Genomic DNA, 13,678 nt, shown 5'->3' with positions numbered 1-13,678 from the left:
AGCAGATTTTGAGGTAAGTTGCAGGAAGTTGGAAATGGTCGAGCTGGGGGAGGGGCAGTGGGAGAGGAGGGTGGAGAAAGGGTTTAGGTAAAGGAAAAAGTAAAGTTAAATAGAACAAGGTAGAAATACAAGTAATTATCATCTCAGTGCAATAGAAAGGAACAGGACATGGAATGATGATAATAATACAGAAGCAAGCAATGTGACAAAAAAATTTGCTAAACAGTCAAAATTCAACATTCACATCTGAATGTGCCAAGCGATTATAATGAAATAAATTGATGGCAAAAGTAGAGATATATGAGCGCAACCCAACAGCAAATCATTCTGCTGTTTTGCACTCATCATTGTAATTATTGCTGTATTTATTATTACCATAAAATTCATGTGAGCAAATTTCATTGATCCTAATGTATGTGACAATGAACTAATCTGTATCTGAATCTAAAGGTGCAACAGAACATCGCAACTCTTACATTCCATGCCAAATACCTGTAGGATTTTGCAAATAAAACATGCCAGAGTTGTTTTATGGGCTTAAAAATCGCAGTCCTTTACTTCTATTCCAAACAAAACCAAAATCAGTCGCCTTACACTGATGTCATTACATCAGACAACCTCTCTTAAAGTGAACACAACAACTCAATGACAGTGTTTGTGAATTAAGTGGAACAGTTTGTATTATGAACTTATGAACAATGTGTGTCATCTGGCACTGATTACATCGTCCTATGCAGCTTCTTCGCTACCCAACCTGTGTTGCCACTTACAGAGAACTAGGATTCGGATCCCTCGTTCTCTCTATTCATCAATAATTCTTAGTGCCATATCATTTACTGTATCTGTTTACCCTTACTGGACTTCCCAAATTAAATTTCATTTGCCAATGCTCTGCAGTTTTCCATCTGATCTACATCCTGTTGCTGCTCTAGGCAACTTTCCTCATTATGCAGAACATCACCAATTTTAATGTCATTCGCAAACTTAATCACACATCATACATTATCCAGCCGTTTACAAAGTAACTTCAAAGTTCAAAATAAATTTTATTATCAAAGTACAGATATGTCACCATATACAACCCTGAGATTCATTTTCTTGTGGCATATTCAATAAATCGAAAGAATAATAACAGAAACAATAAAAGATCGCCCTACTTGGGTGTTCAACCAGAGTGCAGAAGACAACAAACTGAGCAATTTCAGTGATGGGGCAAGTGAAGCTGAGTGAAGTTATCCCCTTTGGTTCAAGTGCCTGACGGTTCAGGGGTAATAACTGAACCATCAGGCTCAGTTTATTCACAAATCTTACTTGTGAATTTAATTCACAAATTCAAATAAGCTATTCCTGGATACCTATATATCATCAATCATCTTCCCACACAAATATTCCATTCCACCAGAAAATACATTAAAAGAAATGATCATTGCACAAAAAAAACTCATCATCCTCAAAATGTCATTTACTTACCGATACTTTAATGAAACCAATCAGCAATCACAGAGCCTCCGGCCCATGATGTGCCAAACTTTTAACCTACTCCATGATCAAACTAACTCTTCCCTCCTACACAGACCGTAGCTCTCCATTTTTCCTCCCTATTGAATCAGCCTCTACTACCATCCCCGGCAGTGTATTCCAGGCACCTACCACTCTCTGTGTGAAAAATCTTGACGTCCTTTAGAAAATAGGTAGCAATTACATTTTACATTGAAACAAACAATAATACCAGCATGATGAAAGCCCACTCCTTGAGGTACAGTACGACCTAGTACCACATCAAGTCCTGTTGGCGATCGCTTCAACTGATCCACAATTTCCTGAAGCTCATCCCTACGGAGTGCAAAAGGAAGCAACTTGGATGCTTTTACAAATCCTACAATAAAACAGAAGAAAGTGTAATAATGAAACACTTGAACAACAAAATTGAAGTACATCTGATGAAAAATTTAAGTGAAATGATACACAATACTACAGGATAATCACTTAATATGAATCAAAGCAGGGAAGTCAAATACTCAGGACTTGTGCCCACATCAGCTACTTGGAATTACACTTGCTAGGTTGAGCATGCTTGAAAAAAAAGAAATAACAGTTGATTGGCTAATTCTTGGAGATTGTAAATTAAAGGTGATTAATCAAATGAGAATACAGGTATGGCGAACCTATGGCTTGCATGCCAAGATAGCACACACAAACATTTTCATTGGCACACGGCATGCAGTACCACCCCTTAAAGGCTGATTTATACATGTGCATACTGGCTTATGCTGTGGCCTACACAAGTGGGCTACGCCGTTGTGAGCATTTATATTTGTGCATTGGTGTGTCTGCATCGCTCTGCAATTCACCACCAAAACGCTAGTTGGCGGTGGGGTTTCTATGCCACTGTGTTCAAACTTCAAACAATGGCAACTGAAACTGAAGGAGGGTGAATTTTCTGTATGTACAGTGTAGTGTCACTTAACAGAATCGGGAATATTGAGCCAAAATCGATTTGTCGAAAAAAACCAGCACGTATACACATGTGCACGACAAGCATTCGCACGTCACGTATTCCCACACACCTGCCCATGCAAGGCTTCAAGGTCATGGTAGTCTTTCTCGGGGTAAACAAGTTTAAAGCAAGCATCTTTTTCCGTAAAAGCGAAAATCTCTTTCGGTTAACGAAAACAGGTACTAATGTAGGTCTTTCATAAAAGCGAAATGTGTCCTCCCTAATTTCGGAGGTCGGTAAAGCTTTATGGAAAGCATTGCAGCCAGCAGTTCCTTCCCTGTCCTTCAGTCGCCCAATGGGAAGCTACTGCAGCGTAGGAGGAAATGCGATGCTGCCAAGCGGACCAATCACAGATGTTGCGGTCTGCGTTGCCGCGACGCGTAGTTACATTTTGGGAGGGGTGCATGTTACGCTACAGCATAGAGTTTGCGTAGAGTAAAGCGTAGGGTTCGCGGCTATGCCATACCTATGGCATACATTTGATGCACAAGTATAAATCAGCCTTAATTCCTTAAACAGCACACATAATGAAAACAACGCAATGATTTTTACAACCCGAGAGCAGTGAGATGCTTTCACAGGAAACATCTCATGCTGAATAGACGATTACAAAAACACATGACCACTGGCACACACCTGACTGTTCAAACAAATGGTTTCATTTAGAGTCCTGATGAAGGGTCTCAGCCCAAAACGTCAACTGTTTACTCTTTTCCATGGATGCTGCCTGGCCTGCGGAGTTCCTCCAGCTGTGTGTGTGTGTGTGTGTGTGTGTGTGTGTGTGTGTGTGTGTGTGTGTGTGTCTGTGTGTTTCATTTTGTACTTCTAACACTTTAAATACTTCTGACTAATATCAATTCAATTCTTTTCCATTTTAACATTATACCATTGTCCTACAAAAAAACTCATAAAATCAACCCTGCTTCTTTAGCAACATAACTCTCTGAAGCACAGAAGCACACAAGTGTATATCAAGTGGAATTTACTGTTATGTGCACAAGTACTGAGGTACAATCACAGTGAAAATCTTGATTGTCGAAGCATCACAGGCACATTTGCACACAGAATATAAATAATACATAAACTATATAAGACAATGAAGAAAGAGGAAAAAAACTGTAAAAACAAGGCATTAAAAAAAATACATAATTAGAGACAAGTCTATGGCAATGCAAATGATGGTCTGCCATTGTTGAAGTAGGATTAGGGTTGTTCAGGTCAGTTCAAGAGCCTAATAGGAACGTCGCTGTTTCTAAATCTGTTGGAGTGGAACTTCAGGCTGCATACCTCCTACCTGACAGTAGCTGCAAGAGGAGGGCATGACCTGGATGTTGGTATTCCTTGATGATTAATGCCACCTTCCTAAGGCAGAGCCTCATGTAAGTGTTGTCAGTGGTGGGGAGGGCAGTACCCGTGATGAAGCAGGTGTGCCTACTACTCTCAGTAGCCTCTTACATACTTGTGCATTAGAATTGCTGTATCAGTCCACAATGCAACCAGTCAGAATGCTTTCAACAGTTCATCTGTAGGTCTCAAAATGGCACCAAAGAGAGTTGAAATTATGTAGCAGAACACTTTATATTCATTTCTGAACTTTTAAATTCAGGTGATGATTAACTTGCTGTAATGACTCAAGTGGAGTCTAAACCTCATCAATAGTTGCAAAAGATTGAGCAATGTTTTGAATTGTGCATAAAATATCAGAAAAAAATAAACACTTGCTTCTAAATGAATTTCTTATTAACTTTGCATATAGGTATCTCAAACTATTAAATTGTATCTTTGAAATGATTTCAAGAATACTAAATATTTTCAGATATAGACTTAATTTAATCTTTTTGAAGCTTTGAATTGTTAGGAAACAGAAAATGAACCATTCGCTCTGATGAAGTCAGTGTTTTTTGTAGATGTGATCCAATTATTCTTATTCCCTGGGTTTCATTTACTTCTGCCCTTAAATATCCCCATCCTTTCTAAGCTCTTAATATTGCTTTTCTAAACCCACAATAAATCTGTTTCCATAGCTATTATAGTCTCTAAATTCTAGATTATAACTAGTTTCCACAAAGATATTCTTTTCATCATTTTCTCTTTAGTTCTTTTATCAATCGCCTTAAATATGTTGCTTGACTCTCCTCCACTAATAGAAACAGTAAGTCTTTTTCCCCAAACCCTATATTAAATTATTTCCCTGCCCCAAAGAAAATATCCCAGATTCTCTAGCCTGTTCAGGTAGCTAATCCTCTCATTCCTGGGATTATTCTTGGAAGCAAGTGTAAAAAAAACTTCCCGATGTGTAAATTTGAAACAAATGCTAGTGACACTCATCAGGTCAAACAGCATGTGTGGAAGCAGAAACAAAATTAGCTTTTCAGGTCAAAGAGCTCTTGTCAGAATTGGGGGAAAAAAAGAGAAAACAAACTGGTTTTAAGTTGCAGAAAGTGTGGGGAAGGCATTAGTAGGTTAAAGGGACTATGTTTAATAATACAATGTAAGGATTAAACAGTTGATGAAATAATCTTGTTGATAGGTTAATGAGAGAACTTTGGGAGGAATACCCAATGCTTAAAAGCTGTGAGATGAGGATTCTGAGAGAGAAAAAAAAACAGAGGAATATAAAAGCTGTGAAATTCAGAGCTGTAGAGAATGCCAAGCAGGTTAGATTGTACTTATGAGAAGAGAAAAAATAAGTAAAAATTACAGATGATTGATCTGCAGCAAAACTGGCTGGTTCTGATATGAACAGAGTGTAAGTTATCTGAAGCTGATAAACTCAATACTTGCTGCAATAAGTCACATAGAAGACAGCCACACATAGATGGGTCAGAATGGGTGGAGACCTAGACCGGTAGACAACAAAAATGTTCTGGATCAGCCCATGGATTGAACACAGGTGCTCCACAAAGCATTCACTAAATCTCTGTTTAGTTTCGTCACTCTAGAGCAGAGTACATTGCAAACACTAAATTAGAATCAGGTTTATTATCATTATCTTATAAGATGTAAAATTTGTTGTTTTGTGGCAGCAGTACAGTGCACAGGCATAACATTAGAATATGAATAGTGCAAAAAAATGAGGTAGGTAGTATTCATGGGCCATTCAGAAATATGATGACAGAGGGGAAGATAAACTGATTATGAATCATTGAGTTTGGGTGTTCAGAGTCCTAATATCACCTCCTTTTCAATAGTAACAAGGCGAGGTTATGGTTTGGAAGGTGGAGGTTCTTACTGACGGATGCTGCCTTTTGAGGCGCAGCCTCTTGGGGATGTTTTCGATGGTGGGACGGTTTGTGCCTGTGATGGTGCTAGTCGAGCCTGAATGCAATATACCAGATAAGAAGTGCAAATGAACCTCTGTTTCACTTGGAAGAACTGTTTGGATCACAGGATGGTAGGAAGGAGATAAAGTGGCAGATGCTTCATCTCCTGCTGATGCATGGAAGAGTGCTACAAGAAGGAGAATGATTCCTGGATAGACAAAAGCTTGCTAGGAATCACAAAAAGAATGCTTCCTTTGAAATACTGATGGAGAATTGAGTTTTCAATGGCAAACCGAAGGTATCAGGAAGTCCCTGGAACTGCATGCAGTGCTCAGGAATGTCATACTGTTACTTACGTGATTAAAACAATTTGTTTGCCTTTGCTCTCCTTGCTTCTACGTATAAAGCACAGGATTGATCTATTAGGATAAGAACGCTTCATAGATAATTCTGCTGATGAATCTTCGGTAAGTGCAATGTCCAGTGGGATACTGAATCAAATGCACCGGAGTGTTAAACCATAGAGCTAACCAAGGCCAAAGCAATAATATGGGCATAGTTGACCCATCTGGCTGCTATCCAGCAAAGTGGAGATACAATGGACTGAAGATGATGGAAATTGGGGTGAAACACAAGTGCTGGAGGAACTCTGCAGGTCAGACAACATCTAGCAAAAGCTGCTCTGAAGTGCGTAACAATAATATTCCAGGTTCATACATGAAGAACAGCTATAAATCTTACTATACATTAGATTATAACAGATAAATTAGCTATAAAAGGACTGAATCAGTGCATACTGGAATATTATTTTATCAGACCTTTATTTCTTGCGGAGCATCAAGAAAGCTCACCTCTGTCCCAGGATACTGACAGACTTTTACCGCTGTACCATTGAGAGCATACTCACCAACTGCATCTGAGTGTGGTACAGCAATTGTCCCGTATCGGACCGCAAAGCACTCCAGCGTGTGGTGAAAACTGCCCAGCGGATTATCGGCTCCCAGTTGCCCACCATTGGGAATATCTACCATAAATGCTGCCTGGGCAGGGTGAAAAGCATTATCAAGGATGCATCTCACCCTAACCATGGACTTTTTACTCTCCTCCCATCTGGCAGGCGCTACAGGAGCCTCTGCTCCCACACCAGCAGGCACAGGAAGAGCTTCTTCCCTGAGGCTGTGACCCTGCTGAACCTCATATCACAGCGTTAAGCAGTATTGCACCCATATTGTACTGTCTCAGTACTTTTATATTTGTGTGCTGTAGCACTTACTTTTTATTCACAGTTATTTTGTCAGTAACACTATAGAGGGCCTCAAGATGGCTGTGGCTCAAAAGAGGGGAGCCATGGAGTCATAAGTAGCTAGCCATCTGGACACAAGTTGGGGTCTGATCAGCCCCGGCTGGGTCACCTGGAGGAGGTTGTATGATGTTGAAAGACCTGAAACACCCGACGATTCCAGGAACATCACTGAAGATGTGTCCAGAAGCATCAATAGATGTATGTACACAGCTTACACCCTGAGTTAATCAGTGACAACCAGGAAAGACTGGGTGACAACCGCGAAGAGAGTGGTGACGACTGGAGAGTCAGTGACAGCCTGGAGAGACGGCAACCAGGGCAGAATGGGCTGGCAACCCAAACTGTGTCCTCTGAGAGGAGGACCCCCACAAAAGCCACAAAGACTCTAAGAAAAAGATACCCCCGGGGTGCCTGAGAGGTGGGGGGGAGGATGAGCACCCCAGTCGGATGGACACAACGACATCAGACCCAGACAATGAACAAACAACGATGAGGAAGCAGTGTGCATGTGGCAAAATCTGCAAGCACAATCGTGGCTTGAAGATTCACCAAGCGAGGATGAAGTGTTTGGCGGGAGCAGGAGCAGCACAACGCGCAGGTGTCCAACCTGGTGAGACGAAGGAGGGGCCAGGCCCGGAGTCACCCCATAGTGCCTGGAACCTCCAAGTGTTGCAAACTAATCCCTCTAACATGAAGTCTAACTGGAGGCAGATCAAATGGCCTGCAGCTAACATGACTTCACTATGGAAGTAGTTTGATGAAGATGTTAACCAAATTTTGGAGGCAACAGTGAAGAGAGGGGTTGATAGGAAGCTGCAAGCCATGACAACAATTATTGTCAGTATCGCAGCTGAACGGTTCGGAGAAGAGAAGGAAGGCTCCAAAACATCTTACTCGAAGAACCAAAGAGCATTGAGGATCCACAACATCAGGCAGGAGATGAAAGCGCTGAAGTCCCAATACAAAGAGGCAGGAGAAGAGGAGCACATTGGCTTGGCCCAGCTGATGTGCATCCTACGAAAGAAGATCAGGGTCCTCCGCCGGGTAGAGTGGCATCGGAGGCGGCATCGTGAAAGGGCCCGAAAACGTGCTGCCTTTATCGCCAACCCCTTCAAGTTCACCAAGGAGTTGCTGGGGGAGAAGCGCAGTGGGAAACTGGCCTGTTCGCAGGAAGACATAGACCAACATCTGAAGAAGATATATAATGATCCTGAAAGAGAGTAGGAGTTGGGAGAGTGCAACATCCTAATAGACCCACCTGAACCGGATGTGCAGTTCGACATGTCAGAGCTGCAGCTAAAGGAAGTCAGAGAGGTCGTCCGCAAAGCAAGGGCAAGCTCGGCTCCAGGACCAAGCAACACCTCGTACAAAGTGTACAAGAATTGCCCCAAACTCCTGCTGCATCTGTGGAAGATCCTGAGAATCTTCTGGAGAAGGGGGAAGATTCCAGAACAGTGGAGAGTGGCTGAAGGGGTGTGGATCCCGAAGGAGGAAAATGCCACCCAGATAGATCAGTTTCGCATCATCTCCCTGCTGTGTGTCAAGGCGAAGATCTTCTTCAGTGCAGTTTCTAACTGGCTGTGCACCTACCTAGCAAAGAGCACCTATATTGATACATCAGTCCAGAAGGGTGGCATTTCAGGGATGCCGGGCTGTCTGGAGCACGTCGGTGTGATGACACAGCTCTATAGAGACTTCCGGTAGCGCTCATGGAGTGAAGTCGCGTTCTTGACTCGCTCCATTACCTCTGAGTTTTTTCTCTCTATGGTCAGCTATACTTTAATTAACTATTAAGGCATCAATTTTTACAATACTTTGAATTAAACTGAATTCTCTGACAATTGGATGATACTGAGATCGGCTATGTCTAAGAACGGGAAAGACGGCAAGGATGGTAAACCTCCGGTTAAACCGAAAGCTACGGATCTCCCTCCGACTGAATCACCGGTGACTTTGAAAGCGATATCGGAGTTAATTCAGAGGGAAATTTCAACCTCTGTTAGGGAGATGATTCGTACAGAAATTATGGGCTTTGTTAAAGACCTGATTCATACGGAAATCTCAACTAAGTTCCAGAAAATTGCCGATTTAATTGATAAGATGCAAACATGTATTGCGGAACATCAGTCGGCTATATCTGATCTTCAAAAATCCGCGCAACAAAGTGAGCTTAAGATGGGGAAAGTCGAAGAAACAATTAATGTAATGAAGAAGAAACTTGACTTTTTGACTTTTAAAAACTCTGACTTGGAATCTAGAATGCGACGGCAGAATTTACGAATGATTGGCGTCAGGGAAGCCGTGGAAGCTAACAACCCTATGAAATATTTCTCCCAACTTTTAAAAGATGCATTCCCTACTGTATTTCCTGACCAACCACCGCTACTGGATCGTGTTCACAGAATTCCATCATACTCGTCTAGGTCAGATAGACCTAGGCATGTTATCTTACGTTTTCATTACTTTCAAGACAAGGAGAGACTGTTTCGATTCGCTCGATCTAAAGGTTTCATTGATTTTTCGGATCTTAAGTTCCGATTCGTGGAAGATTTCAGTAAACCAATCTGGGACCAACGGGTCCGTTACAGATCCGTGATGTCGGAATTCTATAAGATGGATTTAAGACCAGCGCTGCTGTACCCTGCACGTCTAAGGATTCGCATGTTAGATGGAGCCCTTCGTTTTTTTGATTCTCCATCGGATGCCCAGAGTTATCTGGATCAACTTTCATCTTCAACATCTTAATTGCCTTTTTTTAATTTTCTCCGTTGATCGGAGGCTGTGAATTGGTTGGTTTTAACTTTTCTGTGCCCTATTTGGGCAGAAAAGTTTACTTTCGATTTCTTAATATGGCTGCTAAACTTTCTTTTTAACTGCGTCATTTCTTTCTTTTCCCAGGGGATTCTGGGTGGTTACTTCCCTTTTGTCATCTTACGTATTTCCTGTGTGGCCTTAAATTTTGTAGTTTTTTTTAAATTTTATTCTGTTTTGCTTTTTATAATCATTTTATGTTAATAATCCTATTTTTTTTGTTGCTGTGTCTATTCATGAGTTTGAGGTTTATTGTGGTTTTTTTTTAATATATACTTTCCGGCTTTTGTTCTGTTCTGTGTGTATTTTAATTGAGCTAACTTTTTTTTACTTATTTTTTTACTGTTTTACAATTAGCTGATCCTTTTCATATTTGTACCTTTTTTTTAGGGAGCGTATGCCGGAAGTCATGGGGGTAGTTTTAGCGCTTGCTTCTTTCTGGCGGGTCTGCTTTAGATTTCGCCTTGGGGTCTTGGGGTGGGGGGTGGTGGGAGGGGCTTCACGTTTTAGTTTGTTTCTCTTTGGGCTATATACATTATTGAAGTATTGGTTGCGTCCTTTTCCCCGGTATCTTTTGTATGTTCTGTTTCCTCTCCGGGTTTGTGGGTCGCGCCTATTGTCAATCCTCCTTGTTATGGGTTGACTTTAGGATTTATGGAGTCTATTATTAATTTTGTCTCCTGGAATACTAATGGTCTTAATCATCCTATTAAAAGGAAAAAAGTTTTTAAAGTGTTCCGGAGACTTAAAGCACAAATTTTATTTTTACAAGAGACCCATGTACGGAGGGGGGACAGACTACGTTTTTTCAAATTCTGGAAGGGACAACAATTTCATTCGAACTCCAATGCTAAGATTCGAGGCGTCTCTATTTTTATAGACTCCTCAGTTACTTTTATACAACAGGATATTATCTCTGATCCGAATGGTAGATTTTTATTGGTTAGTGGTTTACTATTTAATAAAAAAGTAGTTTTGGTTAATGTTTATGCTCCTAATATGGATTGTCCGGAATTTTATAAATCATTGTTTGATCAGTTTCCGAATTTGAACGAGTTTTCATTGATTTGGGGCGGAGATCTTAATACCTGTTTATCTCCAGCTTTGGACCGTTCGGCTCCTTTACGGACTTTACCTAATAAATCTGCAAATTTGATTAATTTTTTCCTTTCTGATTCTGGGTCGACGGACATTTGGCGTTTTCTGCATCCTCAGGAAAAAGATTTTTCCTTCTTTTCACATGTTCATCATTCCTATTCAAGAATTGATTATTTTTTCATTGATTCTCGTCTCATTCCTTCAGTGATTAAATGTGATTATGATTCTATAACCATTTCGGATCATGCTCCACTTAAGCTTTCTATTAAAATTATGGCCAATATACCAAACAATAGACAATGGTGTTTTAATTCGCTGTTGCTTCAGGACTCGGACTTTGTTAATTTTATGAATGAACAGATTGAGCTTTTTTTTACAATTAACCATACAGAAGATATTTCGGTTAACACTCTTTGGGACACTTTTAAAGCCTATATTCGGGGTCAGATTATTTCGTATTCCGTTGCTTTGAGGAAGAAACAGAAGCAGGAGGAGATGGTAATTGTGGACAAGATTAAAGAAATTGATAAGAAATATGTTATGGCTCCTTCTGAGGAGCTATACAAACAAAGAACTGAACTTCAAATGGAACACAGTTTACTACTCTCGTCCTCGATTGTAAACCAATTAAAGAAAACAAGAAGTGATTTTTATGTTCACAGTGATAAAATTGGCAAGCTGCTGGCTAATCAATTGAAATCTAATTATGTTAAATCTCAAATCAATCAGATTTATAACCAAAATGATCGATTGATATTGGATCATGTGGGGATTAATCAAACCTTTTGTGATTTTTATTCTTCTTTATATCAATCAGAGTCTCCTCGAGATTCTAAATATATGAATGATTTTTTAGATAAGTTAGACTTCCCTCAGATTTCACAGGATATGTCTTCTTTATTAGATACTTCCATTACAATGGATGAGATTAAGAATGTTATTTTTTCTATGAATCTGGGGAAAGCTCCTGGCCCTGATGGGTTTACCGTTGAATTTTATAAATGTTTTGCTTCTTTATTGATTCCTTGGCTCTATAAGGTTTTTGAGGCTTCTTTGAAACTTGGTAAACTTCCGGAATCTTTTAATAGAGCATCAATTTCTTTAATACTAAAGAAGGATAAAGACCCTGCTCAATGTGCATCTTATAGACCAATATCTTTATTAAATGTTGATTCTAAAGTTTTTTCTAAGTTATTAGCAAATAGACTAGAAAAAGTACTTCCTTCTATTATTTCGGAAGACCAAACGGGTTTTATTAAAGGTCGTTACTCTTTTTATAATATTCGTACATTGTTAAATATCGTTTATACTCCCTCACAAAATGTTCCTGAGTGTGTTATTTCTTTAGATGCCGAGAAAGCTTTTGATAGAGTAGAATGGCCTTATTTATTTAAGGTGCTTGAAATGTTTAATTTTAGCTTGAAATTTATATCCTGGATTAAACTGTTATATCACTCCCCTGTAGCCTCGGTTCGTACTAACTCCTTAAACTCACCTTTTTTTCCTCTCTTTCGTGGTACTCGACAAGGCTGTCCTCTTAGTCCCCTATTATTTGATATTGCATTAGAACCTCTTGCAATTGCTATTCGAGAATCTTCAAATATTACTGGGATAACTCGGGGATTAAAGTCCCATAAATTATCACTCTATGCTGATGATTTACTTTTATATATTTCTAATCCTGAGAGATCCATTCCTGCTGTTTTAGAGTTATTAGCACAATTTGGTCTTTTCTCAGGTTATAAATTAAATCTTAGTAAGAGTGAACTTTTTCCGATTAATAAACATCTTCCCTTATATTATAAATTTCCATTTAAATTGATTAATAATTACTTTTCATATCTTGGGATTAAAATTACTTGTAAACATAAAGATTTATTTAAGACTAACTTTTTACCATTAATAGACCATATTACTCAACTTTCATCTAAATGGTTTCCCTTATATTTAACTTTGATTGGTCGTATTAATGCAGTTAAGATGTTTTTTTTGCCAAAATTTTTATATGTGTTTCAGGCATTACCAATTTTCGTTCCTAAATCTTTTTTTGATAAAGTTGACTCTAAAATTTCTTCATTTATTTGGCAGAATAAGAATCTGAGACTGGGTAAAATACATTTACAGAAAGCTAAGAGAGATGGAGGTTTAGCATTACCTAACTTTAGATTTTATTATTGGGCTATTAATATTCGACATATGAAATTTTGGTTACTTGACCGGGACATACTATCTATTCCTAAATGGGTAGCATTGGAATTACAATCTGTTCAGGGTTATACACTTGGTTCTATTTTAGGTTCCTCTCTTCCTTTTGATTCGAAACGCCTTAAGCAGGTCTCTAACCCGATAGTTAAATATGCTTTGCGCATTTGGTTTCAATTCAGAAAATTTTTTGATCTTAATCAATTCGGGTTAGCGATTCCTATTTTAGGTAACATATTTTTTCCTCCCTCTTTTACGGATCGCGCTTTTCAAACTTGGAAGACTAAGGGTATTTTACGGTTTTTGGATTTATTTTTAGATGGTTCCCTTATGTCTTTTGAACAATTATCTAATAAATATAACTTATCAAGAATACATTTTTTTAGATATTTACAAGTTAGAAATTTCCTAAGTACTATACTTTCTTCCTTTCCAATGCTTCCTCCTATATATATTTTAGATTCGATAATTAACCTTAATCCATGTCAGAAAGGTGCATCGGCT

At 39.2% G+C, this 13,678-nt stretch overlaps 1 protein-coding gene across 2 annotated transcripts in view; it reads right to left on the bottom strand.

Annotated features, from left to right (window-relative positions):
• Positions 1–13,678, bottom strand: part of polq (polymerase (DNA directed), theta) — a 103,388-nt gene that overhangs the window by 69,519 nt on the left and 20,191 nt on the right. For both annotated transcript variants that reach the window (XM_063050639.1, XM_063050640.1), the window contains exon 10: positions 1,730–1,876. In XM_063050639.1, coding sequence (XP_062906709.1) covers positions 1,730–1,876 — 147 coding nt within the window. The remainder of the gene's footprint in view (positions 1–1,729; positions 1,877–13,678) is intronic.

Source organism: Mobula hypostoma, chromosome 6 (genome assembly GCF_963921235.1).
Source record: "Mobula hypostoma chromosome 6, sMobHyp1.1, whole genome shotgun sequence".
In the NCBI taxonomy this organism is placed as follows: domain Eukaryota; kingdom Metazoa; phylum Chordata; class Chondrichthyes; order Myliobatiformes; family Myliobatidae; genus Mobula; species Mobula hypostoma.
This window is presented reverse-complemented; position numbering and strand designations above follow the sequence as displayed.